Raw genomic sequence first — 19,201 nt, forward strand, 5'->3', positions numbered from 1 at the left:
TTGTGAACCGTCTAAAACCATGCATAACTAAGGTAGGGAATGAAGTTCAGAGCTGAAAAGACTAATGATAAACGGAAATAAGAGTGAATGGACCAAATCTGGCACAATGACAAGCTTCAAGTAACTAAGTGCTATTACCTCCATTGAAGGTTCAAAACCTGATGTTTTGTTTTCCAGGTATGCGCAGAAAACAACTGCACTAGATATGCTGAAGTGTATTTGGAAGGACATCAATATTACTCTTGGGTACAAGGTAAAAACTTATGCTCTTCATCGTCATGTCCATATTCCAGTAGGCTTGTGAAACATGGACACCGACATCATAAATAGAAAGAAAAATCCATGATTTAGAGATAGGATGTTATCTAAGGATCTTGGAAATCGCATACTTAGACCACATCTCTAATGGGGAGGTGTGCATTATAATCCAAGATGGAATTGGTCCATATGAATAGCTGCTCACCACTATCAAAAACGCAAAGTAAGATGGCATGGTCACGTCTAGGGCTCATCCGGCCTGTTAAAAAAATCCTACAGGGCAGAGTGAGATGAAAGAGGGTACATGACAGACAGAAGAGATGAGAATATAACATTTAAGAATGGACAGGTATGAACCTTGCAAAGTACCAAAAAGCAGTGGAGGATAGGGCAAACAGGAGAGAGATTGTCGCAAAGTCATCCGTGGTGCCTATACTACAAGCCCGGTTATGGGAGAGATGGAAAAAAAACATAATAGAAAATTACGCAATAAATTGAATTGTCCTTGTAGCCTAAACAAGGAAATGCAATTTTAAAAAGATCCATGAATTCGTATCTTTTAATTGGTGCAGTTGTTCAAACGGAAGTCTCACAATAGTGCCTCAGTATGCAAAATATTCAGCATAGGTCACATGGACTTTAGATGGAAAATAGTTGCACTAGAGTGAGATGGTAGGACATTGTAATGTAAGTGGATTAAAATTTCCGTTTAGTTGCAGGACGTAACCACTTTATTACCCACTGCCCCTAGTAAGAAAGATAAAAATAAAATAAGAAAGAAAGAAAACGATCAACATTGAAAAAAATGCATATTTAGACAAAATGAGACTAATGAATTCACGATAGAATACAATTTCTAATAATTGAAACGAATGTAAAATTATTCAGAAGTAAGCCACAATCAGGCATAACAACATGTACACTTCCAACATATTGGGTGCATTTTCTAAATTTGATGGTCATAAATGTCGTTTCAGCAGATCATGTATAGTTTAATAACAAAGCACTTTGACAGAAGACAGCAGGAAGTTTAATTAACGTTTCTTACATGCACAGTTCATATGTGGCATCTCTTTAAAAGGTTTCCTCGCAATGAAGAAAGTTTTTGATTTAGTGTTGAGAATGTCATGAAATGGTTCAAATATAATCTATATTCATTTTTACCTTCGTTGTACACAATATTTAGTTTGTTGTCATGAATTATATCAAGGTTTTCCCAATACTTTGATTTCAACTTGTCTACCCCAACTGGAATATTTGGGTCTCTATTTTGTGTTACTTCTTGTCATTTATCTCATGTTGTCCGGTCTCATTATGTTCAAAACTAACGTGTTCTTCTGTTGTTCCACTGCCTGTGTTATTCCAGTTTGATTATAGTTTTTCTTGATATCCCCTGAACTTGTTTTTGTCATTTTCCGTCTCATACGGTGAATGGGACAGACATTTAATTTAATTTCCATATTCAATGTGTGACTCGATAACATCTTTATCTGTTTTGTTTCCTCGTGCCCTACGATTACATATACTGTCGTCTTAACTGATTGTATGAGAGAAGACATAGACGAAAGAAAAAATATATGCAATTCATCAGAGGCCGCAAGGAAAGTAGATACAGAATCTTGTTCCCTTGTATCTTACGCAATTTTGCTGAACAATTTGCTTGCATCACTGACTATTATTTTATCTACTGGATTAAATTCGTTTGATACATTCTGCATTATAATTGATTTTATTGTTTCCAGCTCATCGAGTCTGTTCCTATCTGATAATTGCCAGAGAATACCCATTGTTTCCCAAAGACTTTGACTATATGCTACATGAATTAGTGTTGTTGAGGACCTATTCTTTATCTTCACCAATTGTTTCACATCTGGGTGCTTGAACACTGTCCGTATTTTCATCGTCATTGTATTGATTTTAACAAAACGTGCAAACTGTTCAACTAGTCTATCCTTGACCATCTTTCATACGACTGACTTCTGCATTTTCTACATTTATCTGCTGTTAATTGGACGAATTGTTTTCCGAAATCTTTTCTGAAAACATCGGTTGTCTTTATCTGCTGTTGTTTCTGACGAGCAGAGGGATAGTTCACTTTGCAAGCATATTGTCACAAAATGCGTTTGTTTTATTTGAACATTTTCCATCTTTTTCAGTGTTCTGATTGACTTTAATGTCTTTATTTGCTCCACGCCTATGGTCTCATGTGCCTACCACATTCACCGCAAATAGCTGTGTGATATTTGTATCCTTCTAGGATTTTCTGATTGAATTTCTTACATATGCGATTGTACTACGTTCACTATATTTTCACTGTCATGCCACACAAGGGAGGTCTGAGTTTTTTTCTTCTTCTTTATGATGGAGCCTTATGATCCTCCCTCTTCATCTGAGAGCTATTCTGTCATACACATTCATCTTTATTTGTGTCCCGCTGGTATTTTCTGTCTGAATTTCTTTCATATGCGATTGTACTACATTCACTATATTTTTACTGCCACGTCTAGGTATGTCTGAGGTTTGTTTTTCTTTCTGATGGAGCATTAAGCAGCAGAGGTTGATCCTCCCTCTTCATCAGAAAGAGACTGTGTTAGATACATTCATCTTAGTCGTCAATGCTTCTGTTTCTCTCAAACCTTCATAGACTTGACAGGGTTCTCTGCATACCCTTGTTGCCCCCCCCCCAAAAAAAAGATCCCCAATAAAACGAAAAATCAGTGGCATATGATGATACTCTTTCATCATGATATGTACCCGACATGCCTACTAAATCATATTTATTGCATATATATGTCGTTTTGTCTCCGAGCAAGTTTCGCTGCATCATCTCCGGTAATATAATACTTGTGTCAGAGGTATTAAATTCATTATGATCGGACAGCATTTGTTCTTTTCTTTCTTCCACATTTCCCTTGTGCAACACCTTTCCTCATAAGTGGGCCAGCTTCATAAAGATACAACATAGGCCAGACGACATAGGAAACTACAGGACCTTTTTCAGTATATTCTGTAAAGTGTTCCTTGTCGAATACATCCTCCTTGTCGGCGTAAATGTACATTGGCGGATCCCTGGTGCACATCAACCAGCATATTTTGATACACTCTTTTATATATGAAAGACAGGCGTTGATTTCAGATCCATCAATCACAATCATTGTCAGAAGCTTCTCGCTTATTGCCTGCATTAAATGAAATAAACTCGAATCTGATATTATACGATACATGCAATAATAATGTAAGACAAATGCCATATGGTTACTGCAATGTACAGACACCGTATATTACAGAAAAATGAAAACAAAATTTTATAGTGGCGTACGTTGCATGCATTGTGATCTTTTACTTAGAAACCATGCTTTGGTAGATAAAAGAAGACCACTAATTTAGTTAAATCTATATTAGGCGATAGAAAGATAAAAAAATATTACATGATTTATCTTTCTGTTTGCGATTGACTTATATATAACATTATATGTGGATACTAAATAATGTAATAAGATATTTCAATGAATATCAGATGGACTGGATTGGTTTATTGTGAACTTCACATACTTGAATGTATAGACCAAGGCTTTTCTTTATCTTGTTTCTTTAGTGATAATTGTCCTTTTGATGATCTACTCTCTGACTGAAATTTGTGGGTTTTTCTAAACTCATTAATTTTGTGAAAATAATTTGTTTTATCCTGAGAGCTACACAACACATTCTTTTAATATTTTGCTGTGTGCAGGGACCATACATTCTAGAAATGCTATCTGAGTTCACTTTGAGGATATTTGAATAAGCTAGACGTTGTTCTGCGTAAATAAAATTTGATATTTTAAATTGTCATTTTTCATTGGGGTCATTATGAAATACTGAGACTTTAAAGTATGCTGGAATCCAACACAACGTATAGTGATTAGATATTATTTACTGCGTCAGTCATGATTTTCAATCAATGTTAGAGGGAAGAGGACAAATTTAGCTAAACATATTTTCTTTTGCGGAGATTGAATATTTTAAGATTACCCAGAATCCTGGATATTTTCCTTCACTAAATGTGACATTAGTATTATTAAGATATCCCAATTGCTTGTTGTAAGTGTGTATATTATAGTTTTCAAACGATTTGCAACATATGTGTGTGTGTGTGTGTTTTTCTTATGGTTCTGTTTACCTTTTCGACGTCTGGTGGCACAGATTTGAAGTTTTTTGTACGGTAAGATTTCAGTTTATATAGCGTTTCCTGGATTAAAGTATCAAGTGCCTTCTCAGGTTCCTGCAAGACATAATAACTCTTATTATAAACGTTAAATCAAGGTAATTACATTACCTAACCAGTTTATATAGAATATAAGGTTATTGATTGATTTGTTCGAAAGGTAGAAAAAATCGAATCTGCTATGCTTGCACTAGCTACTTTTTCCCAACGACACACGAAAAAGAACAAATTTGTATTCGATGATACTGACATTGTAGTATATTTTTACATCAGCCCTATAGTACGGAAAAACGTATCAAAGACGTGTTTCCTTTTTAATCCGGCTAGCTTTATTTAGGTCTCAGCTTATTCGCATCACCACATAATAATAGGATAATTAAACAACTTTAAAACGTCATTACATTGCCGTTCAGTTTAACACGCTACCTGAATGTAGTTCGTAACAATGTACTGAACTTAAGCTAGTGAACTGTCAAACAATGAATCGCTTGTCATCATATTAAAATCTCACAATCGGTAGAATAAAATTATTTTTGCAAATAGAAGTGGCACTGAGCGAAAGTAAAATCAATTTAGCATTGGTGAAAGGTCAAACACACGGTTCTTTGTGAGAGCAAAATATTTGATTTTCTTGGATTGACTATCAAACTGGATGTTATTTTCCTGCATAGGATAGGAATGCAGATGGATCTATCAGCTGAATTCCCAATGGTACGTGTTAGTCTAGTGGCTAATACACCGAAAGGAACAAATGTTGAGATAACCCTAGTTATCGCATTGACAATGAAATATATTGCACAGAATACTTGTGTACGGTTATATGCTGATTTAGAAAAAATTACATACGAGCTGCAAACATAAGTGCACTTGTTTTAGTGGTTGCTCTGGCCACCGTATATAGATCATAAAACAATACAACTCGCATCTTTTATCTCTCCTGCGAATGGCGTGGCATAGATATCACAATTCGATTGGGTTATTGAGAACAATGACATTTAGAATTTAATCCTGTGTTAAAGTGTTTGAACATTATGTATCTTTATCATAGGCTCCGGATAATACTACATGTCGCGCGTCTGATTTGTACTGTCTCGCCAGCGTAAGTAGAAGGTTGACCTCATCTTTGCCAATATTTGGATGCTCCAATGCATTAGCTAGTGTATTCAGCAAGTACCATCATGAGATTTTTAATATATGCCTCTAGTTGGTACTCTGATATGATGCAAGCTTTTGTCACGTAGGGAATAATGTTAAGGCCCTTTGCCTTGTATTCAACTGATGCTTTGAGATACTATTACTATATGTCTTAAATGTGATACACTACGACTTCCGGTATTGTCTGATGAAGCTGTAGATTTTGTCATCATAACGGCAGTTACATGTGAAACACCGCGTTCCGTTGAACACTTGTAATTCTAATGAATCTATTTAGCTATGGAAAGAAATATACACCATAGTACACTCGACTATGATTTTTTCGGTTTTAACGGGTACAGGACTCATGGTACTAATTCATTTCCCATAGTAAACCTATGCAAAGACCATTATATTAAAAATTCAATAACTTAAAAGTTTTGAGTGCTCATGATCAAACATATATTTATCAGTATAGATGAAACCTGGATGTCAGCTTCTGTGTAGAGGAAAGGATATGAGCCGGGGCATTTTCTGGACCTGCCTGTGTTTGAAAAATGTGCTTTCAATTCTGCACTAAAGAGTTCGGTGCTAATTGTAGTAATGAGTGTTCCAAACTGTTAAAAGACTGAAATTTCATCAGTAAAACAATGTCTATATTTTATTTTCCACTTACAACTAGGATAAGCTCTCCGAAGATTATTTTTCCTTCAACATAACTCTACATTACTGACCAGTTCTGGCCAGCCTAACCCATATATAATCTATTTTATGTTCACCTATTTCCAGGCTGGTTCTCATTTTTCCGTACCATTAGTACCGTGTGTCCTACATAATCTCAATTTAGAAACGTAAATTGGTACAATATTTGCATTTGAATTACATAAACATTTTAATGTCTATATTTGATTAATTATAAAAGTGCAAACAAATAGTTTCAGTGCTTCTTTTTCTTGATTATTGTTGTGTTCGATGGTGCTCGTAAAGAAAGTCGCATGGAAAGTAGTTACTTTAAGTTATATACTTAAAAAAAATAACCAAAAGCATCCGAGTCAAGTTGCACAACACCATGTGTGTCCTCACAACATCTATGATTAATATCGATCACGTTAACATGTTAGGAATCTTTCAAAACATAACGTAGGAATGATGTAATATAGAACTAATCTGTTATTGCACATACTTGTTGCCGATATAATTATTGTACAATATTCCGTTCCTGCCACTTACAGCTGATAACGCCTTGCTTGATCATTAGAACGAGAGCGGAAATGTTTAATTTGTCTGCTGTTCCAAGCATGATATACTGCCTGTAAAAGATGTTATGGGATTTTCTACTTACATAATTCTGGTTCATGTTTCGATATATTGCAACCACTATATCTTAGACAAAATGAAAATAATATAATCATAAATAAGTTTAGATGTTATGTACTCAAAAATGTTATTTATAGTTATATTATATGACTCTGAATCAAGGTAAAATAGCAATATAAAGATGTATACCACATTAGACATAATTCTTCGAATGCCTCATTTATGATGTGAAGGGTATATCATATTTCAGTATTCTGGCTTGGTTCCGGTATTAATAAAGCAAATAGAGTAAAATCTACCACAGCGAGCCGCAGTGGTTAGCGTGACAGACTAACGACCGAAAAGGTGCGGGTTCGAATCCTACCATCGGACAAATCTGGGTGAGCTATAGTGGTGTGTTCTTGGCCAATGCACTCTACCGCAATTGCCTCGGCACTAAATAACCTATTTGTATTGCTGCACCGTAAAACATCAAACAAAACCAATTCAAATCTACCACAAAAATTAGTCTTATAATGTAGGTTATGGAGAAGTCCAGAATACCTTTATGAAATTGTCATGGATTTTAAACAATTGGTCTTTAGAGGTTTATTCATGATCTTATGAACGTTAGCTTCAATTGTTGCAAAACTTTGAACATAGGCAAAAGAATCGAACATCTTGGATCATCACTGAAATGGTTTGATAAAAGGCGAGCACAGATTTGAGAACATCACATACATAACTATCTTTGCTTGAATCCTGCCAAATATTAGTATTTTTTTTTTTACTGTTCTCCATCGTAAGATTCAAATGTTTATTGCTTGATCGGGGTCTCTCCTACATTCCTGTGATCTACATTGGTGTTCTTTTTCAGCGATCAGCAATAAATAATAATATATTAATAACTGTTTCTTCTATCCTCAATGACAATCATTTTCTGCATGTGGAGGATGCTGCAATCCAAATTAGAAATTGTCGAAACGAGAAAAGTAGAATAAAACTTGGAATCGCAGGAGATAAATCTCGTTTCATGTTTATGAGTTCTTTTGAAATACATTTTGGGACGTTTTCATTGGCCCATTTCCGGTACTTTTGTGCAAAAACGTCAACTCATCTACGGCTTAACTTCAGGTAAGTTATTCATTTTCATGTCACAATAATAGTTATTCATTTTAATGGTTACCATAATAGTTGTTCTTTTACATGGTTACCATAATACAAGGAACAAAGTTTAAATTGATCAATGTATATGACAACAATATCTATTTCATAATAAGGAGATATAAGACGACTTTATAAAACTGGTTTTGTCTTGCTGCACTACAGGTATGGGTATATTTTGTGCTCGTGTTTGCAGCTACAATTAATTTATTTCTCTCGAATTAATTATTCCATTTATCGACATTACGACAATTACATCAATTTCAATTTTCAAGGTTACAATCTTAACCATTCGCTTACCCCATCTGACTTTCTTGCGAATGCCAACATGTTTACCTTGACAGCCTTTGTAATGGTTTGGCTTTGGTCCAGGCAAATGGTATACACTGTCTATAAATAGAGCGAATTTATGAGTAGAAACACTTACCTGTATCAAATGTAACAAAATTCGACGTCAAGATGAAGGTGGGACAAGACTTATCTGTGTTCTAAGCTCATTTTATTTCGTGAATCAATGTATATCTGTTTAAATTTCACAAGTCGTATTTTAATACCCCTCTTAATCTGGAAATAGTTTTCGCTGTAGGGAAGCGACAAATTCAACAAACGATAATGCCAATATTATAATAATAATATTATGGACGCTCTATTTTACAGATGGAGTATGGCATAGAAGTCTAGTATCAAAAGATGTAAAGCACTGAGATATACGTATCTTCTCTGTATTGCTTTAGTGGTAAAGTGGTAAATCAGAGGTGTCATTAAAACTGGTTCATTTTGGAGGATCAGAATCAAGACTTAATAAAAATATACAAATACCTGCATATCACAAACCACACAATAACAAATAGATAAATATATGTAAATTCTGATACCTTTCATATTTTAACTCACTTGTACAATATGTAGTAGAAGCTGGATAGATTCTATCTCCGTTTTATTCAGTTCTTTTGTTAATGTTTGATAACAATCTGTCCACTGGTTGTCGTAAAGCTCAGAAAACTGTTCTGCCAACCTGTCTGGTCGATTTTGCTCACTCAGGTCTATAATATTTGGATTGCCCTCTGTCAGTTTTATAGCACTTATTTCACTCAGTCTACAATTAAGTGAAATAAGTTAAGAGTGGCTATTGTTATTTCCAGTAGTAAGAGTAGACGCAGCAGCAACAGTAGTAGTAGTTGAAATATTAGTAACAGTGGCAGTAAACGTGGGAGTTATGAGAGAAGATGAAATAAATGAGTATTAGGATAAAGAAAGAAGGAAATTGAGTAGGATGAGGATTAATATAAAGGTAACACTGATGGTAAATGAAATGATGATGGTGGTTTTCAGCTATGAGAGGTATTTTAAATGCTCTGAATATCAGTAAGCAATACAATTTTTGTTCAAATTAGTGATCAGTATGTCAGTACATCCCATCAAAGGATTCACCATGCAACTCTATACACTTTGTAAGTCTTATCATCCAATTATTAAAATACATTTTAATAATCACTTTACGGAATGTTATTCATATGCAGAAAAATTGCACCTAGAACTGTATTGTGATTTTCAAATCGTCTGCGACGCAGTGAATCTTTGCGGATTGAGCAAAGTTTAACTTTGAACTAAATCTGGTCGGTATGAAGAGAATGTGATTGCGGATGCTGTGTGCTCTTTCGTGATATCTGTCACGAATGTGGTTTTATGAACTCATACGTTGTCATGGAGCAGGCGGATATATCTTGTATAGGTGCGCGGGAGGGTAGCTCGGCAATATTCCACATCTTTTTGCAAGACAGTGGAGACAAAATAAAATCAAGCGACACTAACTGTCAGGCAAGTATTTTTGCACTACCAGATTTTTGCGTCCAAAATTAATGCATTTAAATTCATATCGAACAATTTGAGGTCTTTGCTTGTTGTCACCATTCAGGACATGGTTAGTTCTCCTAAGTAGGATTGGAAAAGTAAATCCATGTTTCTAAACCTGTGACAATTTCATTCAAACAGGTCTTTTCGTATTTAGCGGGTAGCTTTTAAGTGATTTCAATCCTAGTCTGTTTTTTGATTAACCTACAGCAAATTAATGATCCACCTTGCATTAACCTTTTTGTACGTCAAATAATTCGTTAATATATTATAAAAACTGTAAACTATTGCCTTCGTTAACTTCCACTCTGTATCGAACATCTTCATAAATTTTCAACTTGACAGCTGCCACTTCTTGGTATCAATCGCAGTCAATGGTCTTCCAGAAAGCGGGTCATCTTACATGATTGTGCTACCATAAAACGACAAAAATACTACGCCCGAAGTGTCGGACATAAAAGAGAACCACATCCTCAAACTGTGTGCAACTCGTCCTTGATTTTCGTCCGAAAGAGTACCAGGAATTTACTGTATGTTCCTTGCACAGTAGCAGAACAGTTCGCCCTCTCCGACATATTTACCTCAATGTCATGTACTATGATAAGTCACACGCATATATCGGCAGTTGTCCTGCGTGCTGCCTTTCCAGCTGCAGAACATTTTGCAGAACGTTATTTTGTTTATCGCTCGGCATAACTGAATCTGACAGGCTCAAGGAAATAAAACGTTATAAAATATATTCAGAACATTTACAATACGCCACATATGACACCTGACTTTTCAAAAGCAGCAACAGAAATTGAAAGAGTGATTAATATAACTATGATCTTGAAACCTTTGTACGTTTGTTTTAGAGATGATACTGATTGTACTTAAATTTTAAATTTTTCGGAATCGTTTTCATTCGATGGCATTAATATTTACTGCAAATGTTGCAGAAACAGATAATGTTTGCGTGTAGGAGGTGGAGGCAGACATTTAACAATGTTGACGAATGCAGGAAATTGATGGACTTGATGGTAATAAAATATATATGAAAGTACTGTCCTTATGTCCTATCCGTGTTGTCTGCAAGAATGGATTATATGTGCACGAAATACCTTCTGAGTAATTGGTTGTTTTCGCCTCGTAACTGAGCAATTTCTTTTTCTTTCTTCAATAGTTCTTTTCGTACATCATTGTTTCTTAAAAGGAAACATTTAAAATTAAAGAAACAAAAAACGTAAGAACCAATAATAAACTGGCTCGTTAATTAGAACTGATCTAGTGCAAAGGTTTTATACACTTTCGTTTTCTAGTTATAACAAGTTTGGTTTATTAGAATGGTTTAATCAATAACCTTAGCGGATACAACGTTCAATTTAAATGTTTCGGATAGATGTATGAAACGCATATATGACTAAATATGTTAATTTAGGCAAGGAGTGATTATAGTTTTGGTTCTAACTCTTTTTGTAACTTTGCTTAATGTAATTGTCCCCAACATATCTCTTCTTATTAGAGTTTTGTTCTAGCGGCATTAGTTACACGCTTAGAACTGTGGTATACCTAAATCTATCACTTACACACTTAAAAGTGTCGTACACCAATTCTATCACTGATTCACTTAGAACTCTGGTATACCTATTCTATCACTGACACACTTGGAACTGTGGTATACCTATTCTATCACTGACACACTTAGAGCTGTAGTAAATCTATCATTTATACACTTGCAACTCTGATGTACTTATTCTATCACTTACACACTCAGATCAGTGATATATATATATATATATATATATATATATATATATATATATATATATATATATATATATATATATATATATATATATATATATGCACTTTCACATTTCTGTCTACAAACAGAACCATCTTGATATTCATGACTTGTTACTTCTTAGGTAACGTCATAACATAGTTTTCTTTTTCAAGGGTTGTAACATCATAGTTGTTTTTGTTTTAAAAAAGGTGATTTACTCATATTGTAACCGGTTGATATAGTCATCTTGTCTGGTATATTTGTGTTCCTGATCTTTGTCGTCTGATATATTCTTTATAATACTGAAATCATAGGAAAAATTGAATTAAAACGACATAAAACCGTTTATTTGACTTGTATTATTTTTACATTGCACCTCCGTTCGTCAGCCCTCTTTCTGTGAGAAAGATAACGTAACTCATAATATGGACTTTTATTGATGGATAATATCCTTATTGATCTTTTGTGGCTGACTAAAGAAGATTTAAATTAGTTTTTGACTTAAGTGAGTCACACTCACTCTTCTATTGTCGAAATAATATAAAGGTTTACACAGATTTATTACGTTTCGTAAACATGACAAATATCTATAAATCCTTATCATATCCGAGGATGTATATAGAGTGTTAAAATAATTAACACAGTAGAAAAGATACGCACAAAATGAAAAAGTGTAAATCACATACTTTAATTTATTTACGTCGACTGTTACTATACTCTTCAACATAATTCTTTAATTGTTTCCCGTCATACCTGCAAATTGTTTATGCTATTATAAGTAACATATTGGGCAATAAGTAAGCGTTAGTCTTATATTGGTATTGCACACATTCTGATATGTTTACTCAAGGGTAAAATATAAATAATGTGCTGGTTACACGTTTATTTGTGTTCATACATTAGTCAACACCAATACTAATGTTACTATTTGTAAAGCTAGACTAAGGCCTGATAGAACAAGTACTGTCATCGAAACTCGGACTGACAGACAAATTTGATACATCTGTCATAACTAGTTGGCCTTTACTAATTTACCGTGTTTATTTATACAGTGTCGCACCTGTCTTCTCCATGTGTACTGATTTGTGACAGAGCGAGGTTCAGAAATTTGGTCATATCAATTTCATTTGGATGAAGAAACTGGACACTTCATTAATTCAACTTTCGTTTAGAGCAGCATTAAAACCGTTAGGACAGAAAACAACCGTGTCATGAATGTTACCAGATACAATACATGATCGACATAATTGTTTCATAAAGCAATTATTGGTATGTACTGCATATTTGATTCCCATAGGTGATACTATAAGTGAAAATGAACGGTCTTATGACCACCAAAAGCACTCATACATACTCATGGAATCCCTCTTCGATGCGTTGATAGGTTTGACTCTAAAGTAAAGAAAATGATTATAAATACCATCAAATGAAATTTCATTGGAGTCCTCAATATATATCTATAACATGAGAATACCTTAAAGATAACAAGGATCAATATATCCCCTATACAGATCGAATGTAAAGTAGACGGATTCCGGAAAGGGAAGAAAAGCAAATGAAGGCATAGTTGTCATATATAAGACTAAAGCAAAGCAATATATAACACTCACATACATTATTACTTATCAATAATGTTACAGAGTTTTTAATTACATTTATTTGAATTCAAATCCAAATTTTATTTGTGGGAAAATTCAAATCCTCGTAACCATATCTAGCTGTGTCTCATATTAGACTAGAAACGCATTAATGAAGCACGCTTAGACTGTCTAGAACTAATATTAACGCTTTCATGGAGTACAATTAAAATGCCAGCAAACTAACCTAAACACAACATTTTATTGGAATGATTGGACGAAAGGACAGAATTAAAACTATATGTACTACCATGAACATGACGGGTATTCAAATGTAAACTTTAGTGAACAAGAAGCGAAACCGGTGTTAGTTGCGTTTCAGTTGCAATGAATCCTTTCAAGACCGAAAACCTTTAGGACGGAATTTAAATTCTTATATGGGGATTCTGGTTCACTGAGAGATTGTTTTAAAGCAAGGAGCATTTGGGATCAGAAAACTGTTTGAAGAGATGTTTAGTTTTCTGAGGCTTCGGTCTTTAAAAGTTTTGGTATTTTCTACACTAGAGCAAGACCGTAAAGTAACCTGTGTGGCTTTCTCATGTTCACATCCTGTTACGAGCGGAGGCACACTGTTCCTCGAGAATGCAGACCATACCCAGCCCATTTGTCTAGAAATAATCGTGAATGGTACGCCTACAAATATAATGGATTTTCACACTATTAGTACAGAAATATACATATACTTGATGCTGATAAGGAATAGAAGGATGCAATACTAAAACGTATGTATTCTAGATAAAGTATCGTGATTATTTAACTCCTGATTATTTGTGCTTATGTGGATATGTTAGTATGTGTCACGAAGTATTAATCCTGCCACACCGTTTGTGACTTAGGAATCAAGACTTAGAAATATTATGAGAAGTGGTATATTCAACACAGGATGATTGTATAATCGTCGACAATTTATTTTTTTTTAAACCTTAAACAGTCATAGTCAACATATTATCATTTTACCTTCAAGTGCACAATCTTCAATTCTAAACTTATAGATTACTTTGTTGACTGAGATATTTATTTCATTTTTCCAATAAGCATTGTAGTTGTCTAAGGTTTGAGAAGAATTCTAACTGAAATTGGGGCGTTGGACGCTTTGTTATAATTGCATATGCAACAATGGCAGATTGGACAAAAGTAGAGACTGTAAATTATATTTTTTAAATGGAGGTCGTATTGTTATGAAAATCTGTTTTGTTTGATATGTTTCGTTGAAGTTTCTTTATACAAATATTTTCGAAGGGGATGATCAATTAAATGATGTTCTAGTGGATGGTGAGAAGACTGGTGCAAGATCAGTGTAGAGGGAATACTATAATCCGTCATGTGAGTCAATGTAGAACAGGAATGCTCCACACAGGGGTGGAATGTTCCTATCATACGTTTAAACATAATGAGACCGCTCCGGTGGCCTAGTGGTTAGAGCGTCCGCCTAGGATGCGGAAGGTCGTGGGTTCGATCCCCGGCCGAGTCATACCAGAGACTTAAAAAATGGTACTAACTGCTGCCTGGCTTGGCGTTCAGCATTAAGAGGTTAGTGTTAGGACTAGTCGGCCTGGTGTCAGGATAATGTGACTGGGTGGGACATCATGCTACATGTCTGCGGCATGATGCCCCAGTGCTAGACATCACTATAAACTGCCACATTGCAGACATCGTAGCGATATGACTGAAAAATTGTTAAAACTACGTTAAAAATCAAAATCACATCACATCACATTAAACATAATGAAGGATTCTTTTTCTATCATTTCCGAAAAATAATTGATAATCGAACTGAAAATGGTATATTCTGAATACTGGTGTAACTTTTAACCGGTATTACACCCACTGAAAACAAAATAAACTATAAATGCCGTTTAAACACTTTTTAGATTTGGAATAACAATATATAGCGTAAGAATCGTGTACTGCAAATATCTTGCGTAATAATATAAATTTGAAGAGGCCATATAGTAGTCCACTTTTATCTGTAAGACTGATCGAGGCAGACAAAATATAATGACATAATCTTCGATTCAGCTTTGGTTTAGAACTCCGTTACCTTTCAGAAATAATAACTAGAATAAGAAGGTGGATAAAGCAAAACGGAGGCAAATAAGCAATAACAACGACGACTATTTCGACTCAAAATTGAACTAACGACGACATACTTGTCAATCAGTGCGTAAACTCCTGTTTGCAGGACACTTAAGTCAACCAATGGTCGTGCTTGAGCATACATATTATGCAGTAAACGTATACCTTGATTAATAAAAAAATGTTAAAGTGATGATGGAAATTGCGGACGTTTTGCTTATATGTGTGCACAATGCTTGCAGTAGGTGCTCACAATTTTATATCAGACAGGATAAAGATGACGTCCGATGTAGGATAGATCAATCCTGCGCCGATGTCTAATATTGGAAACTATAATCGTACATAACTAGGAACGTGAGAGATACATGTCAGCATCCATATATCGCTGACGTTAGGATATTTTGACCGTTGGGTCAACTAAACCCAATCACATCGTCTCCACGCATTTGTGCACTACCATGTTCACTAAAACTTTCTAACCGCCACTTAAAAGATACTAAAACCAGTACAAACGAGAGAAAAAATCAGACTATATATTGCAGCTCTGATGCGTTTCATTGTCACGTAATCATTATATCGTGACGTAGTATGATCAGCCTTTTGCTCTGTCAATGCACGAAAAGAACTCCTCTTTCCTCTTGCGTATTTAGCAAAGTATTACTATTCTGCCTTAAAACCACGGAATACAAAAACAATTTCAGTTTAGACTGAGCCTGATGCAGTTATCAGAGCGCATGGACTTGTCCAGGTAGTATTATACCACCAAAATAACCTTGTCTTGACAGTGAACTATCCAAAACAGTAACATGTTACGAAGAATATGAAAGATACAAGATAAAACATTTTCAATAGGTCACTTTTCCTTATATGGAATATTTTACTAAAGACTTGTGTGCAGCTTTGCTTCAGATGAAAGCTGTCAATGCATGAAATATTTTTAAAAGGTATGATTCGTTACTTGTCAATTAAATGTTTCAGCCTTAAAACAGAACTTAACGCGAACAGTAATACCGCCTGTTTGATCTAAATGGTTGCACTCTACAGTTATTATGTACTTTTGAATTGGGGACAGGCACTACGCAGAGTGTGTATTTGCAACAATCACATTAAAGAAGAATCTGCCATACATCTGTGCTACTTTTATATACTGTGACTGAAATTTATTTATAAGTGGTATTAGGCAAGCAACAAACTGATTAATACAATGAGCTGATCGAAATGGCTGCTCCATTGTGCTGTAGAAATAAACATGAACTAGTCCAAAGTCCAATAAATTTAGCAACTATTAAAACGGGGATAATGAATCTTGTCAGAGTACACCAGACCAAATTTTGAACGTACAATAAAAGTATTAGCAAATATAAAAACATTTTATCATCTGGTTTTTGCTCCAAATTACATTTGAGGTCCAGAAAATGAAACAGACCAACATGAGCCAGAGGTCTTCTGCAAAGATGCACATCTTAAATAAGTCGTACACTCTACAATCCACTTTACACTCACCAATCATACATCAAACGTAAAGGGATTTAGAGCTTTTTGCTGACACTTTAAATATAAAAGAGTCTGTTTGAAAAGCATTACAACCAGTGAGGAAAACCTAATACATTATTTTTATCTTTAAACTTCAGTGCCAAGTACGAAGAGAACAAAAGAACAACAACAACAAAAAAGCAACCCACCCCCACACAAACAAACAAAAGAGCATCTGCTAATCTTAGATCCATCTACGTCAAAGAAAAGAACATATTTATAATATATGGACCAGCGGTCTCCAAAAGGAGTACGGCAATGACTTATTAAATTATTAAAGGAAACCTTGCGAATATTCAGGCTCCTGGCCTCTATAGAAATCACTGCATGTATTCGACATAACCATCTTTTCAAGTGTTTTGGATCTTCGGGAGATCCTGTTTATCAATGATAAATATTCAGTTGACTACAATGACAAACCAACGTGCAGTAGGTCAGATAAACTTACCAAGAACTGTCGAGGTCTACGTAAATTTGACACAAATAAATAAATATATATTTGTGTTTGTGCTCTGTGTTATTTTGTAGTGTGACAAGCGACGATGACATTCTCAGTCAGTTTTACAAATAATGATTATACACTATTCAACCGAAACGTTTCACAAAAAGAAACAAATCTTATATATAGCAAAGAGATCTAACCATATCAAACTAACCTATTTGGGTAGACAGCTCTCTTCCAGGAGTTATTATATAGTTCACTTTAAAAATATATTATCCGCTTTGTCTGTCCTCTTCTTCCTGTATTTCTTTTAATAATTTACAGCCGGGTTTCATTCCATCGCCATATATAGATAAGTATCTATCGGAAAGCGGACAAATATCGTGGCAGCCTCAACATCGTAATTCGGACTTATCTATAGCTCATGAGTTGTCTTTCTAGCGTTAGCCACACTGTCACTGATAAAATATATGATATGATGATATTTATAGCTCTTCTTAGCTGTTTATATTATGTGCATTGTGCAAAGATACAGTGTTGTATGACATCATCAGAGTGTAGTACTTGACAATACCGTTTGAAAGCATATACCTTAATAGCTTTCACCGGAAGACAGAGGTATTTAATAGGTCACTAACAATAGCAAATTTCACAAAGAAGAGATGAAACAGATGCATTACAATGTCACGTGTTTTGCACTAGCTATTCAGCAGATGGAATTTAAAATCTTGAATATTTGCCAACATACAAGGATTCACGTGATACGCGTTTATGATGAATTGTGGAGTATATGTAAATACATATATACATCCGTTCATTCAACTTCATTCCTCCATTTAACATTCCATGATCCATCTGTCGCTCTGTCTATATACCAATGATACATACGCATTCATACAGTCATATGCATATATATATATATATATATATATATATATATATATATATATATATATATATATATATATATATATATATATATATAAACATACATACATTATGTCATAATTTTACGCATGGGATATCGAACAAAAGATGGGCCATCATTTTAACAAATTTGGTTTGTAGCATGAATGGTTCCACGTTAAAAAGCTCGTTAATCAGAGATTCATGCTGTGATGAATTCAAGAGAGGAAAGAAATAAGATAGAAAAATACTCAAATTATATGCTGTTTGTATTTACGTATCTAACTGTAGCTTTATTAGATTTTAGTGGTTATTTGTTGATTTTGTGGATCCATTTTTGTTAAGATATTTCTTAACCCATAAACCAATTTCTAGGAGCAAACGTCATAATGTTCAGCATTTCCAAGACTTTATGACAGCATGGGTTAGTTTCGTAAAATGGACCCGCCCTACTTTTTAACATAAACAATTATGTGGTTATTTTTAAGTATAGGTGTTGAGCAAGTTGGGATGGTATAAATCTTTATATTGGGTGCTTTGGTCGTGTTGTGTGTTGTATCTCGTGAAGTACTAATATATGCCCTGAAAACTCTTATTGATTATTGATAAAAATATGAAAATAAAAAAAATCTATCCAGTTGGAAACTATTAGAATTATGTGATGCGCTGTCATTATGTGATTAGAAGGAAACTTACCTTAATCTTTATGCCTTTATGAACCTTTTAGTTGGTAACGACTGTGATCTTAAGGTCCTTGGAGTTAGGAGAAACAAATTGTCAAAGTTAGACTCAAGCAGATGTTGTCGGATTCGTTCGGTTGTGAGACCCCTTGCATGTCACATTATTATTATTATTATTATTATTAACTTTTATTATTAGTATATAAAATTATCAGGTAGGGAGAAAAAGGTAAGGGTCAACATCTTAATCTCAAT

At 34.4% G+C, this 19,201-nt stretch overlaps 1 protein-coding gene and 1 non-coding gene across 3 annotated transcripts; one reads left to right on the plus strand and one right to left on the minus strand.

The window, feature by feature from the left end:
• Positions 1 to 1,265: 1,265 nt before the first annotated feature.
• On the minus strand, positions 1,266 to 17,844 carry LOC149797508 (uncharacterized). 2 transcript variants are annotated; one of them, XM_089962333.1, is made up of 9 exons: positions 17,575 to 17,844; positions 13,833 to 13,942; positions 13,027 to 13,064; positions 11,891 to 11,974; positions 11,008 to 11,091; positions 8,951 to 9,152; positions 8,357 to 8,446; positions 4,418 to 4,519; positions 1,266 to 3,437 (listed from the first exon to the last, which is right to left on the minus strand). In XM_089962333.1, exons 2-9 carry the CDS (start codon positions 13,911 to 13,913, stop codon positions 3,126 to 3,128), a joined length of 993 nt encoding a protein of 330 aa, XP_089818459.1. In that variant the 5' UTR covers positions 13,914 to 13,942; positions 17,575 to 17,844; the 3' UTR covers positions 1,266 to 3,125. The 2 variants fall into 2 exon arrangements, with proteins under 2 accessions (XP_089818459.1, XP_089818460.1); XM_089962334.1 differs by lacking the exon at positions 11,891 to 11,974.
• On the plus strand, positions 14,704 to 14,780 carry Trnap-agg (transfer RNA proline (anticodon AGG)). The gene has a single exon. It is a non-coding gene; the product is annotated as a tRNA-Pro (tRNA).
• Positions 17,845 to 19,201: the final 1,357 nt, after the last annotated feature.

This window comes from Sinohyriopsis cumingii, chromosome 6 (assembly GCF_028554795.1).
Source record: "Sinohyriopsis cumingii isolate HCF-2022 chromosome 6, ASM2855479v2, whole genome shotgun sequence".
Classification (NCBI taxonomy): Eukaryota; Metazoa; Mollusca; class Bivalvia; order Unionida; family Unionidae; genus Sinohyriopsis; species Sinohyriopsis cumingii.

What these genes read in the sequence shown, in the direction of transcription:
- LOC149797508 (XM_089962333.1), bottom strand. Translation starts at nt 13,913, where the DNA reads ATGGGCTGGGTATGGTCTGCATTCTCGAGGAACAGTGTGCCTCCGCTC. An exon ending in AACAACCAATTACTCAGAAG is followed by an intron (nt 9,153 to 11,007) that starts GTATTTCGTGCA and finishes ACTTAATTGTAG; the next exon opens with ACTGAGTGAAATAAGTGCTA. An exon ending in TCGCAAGAAAGTCAGATGGG is followed by an intron (nt 4,520 to 8,356) that starts GTAAGCGAATGG and finishes TATGTCTTGCAG; the next exon opens with GAACCTGAGAAGGCACTTGA.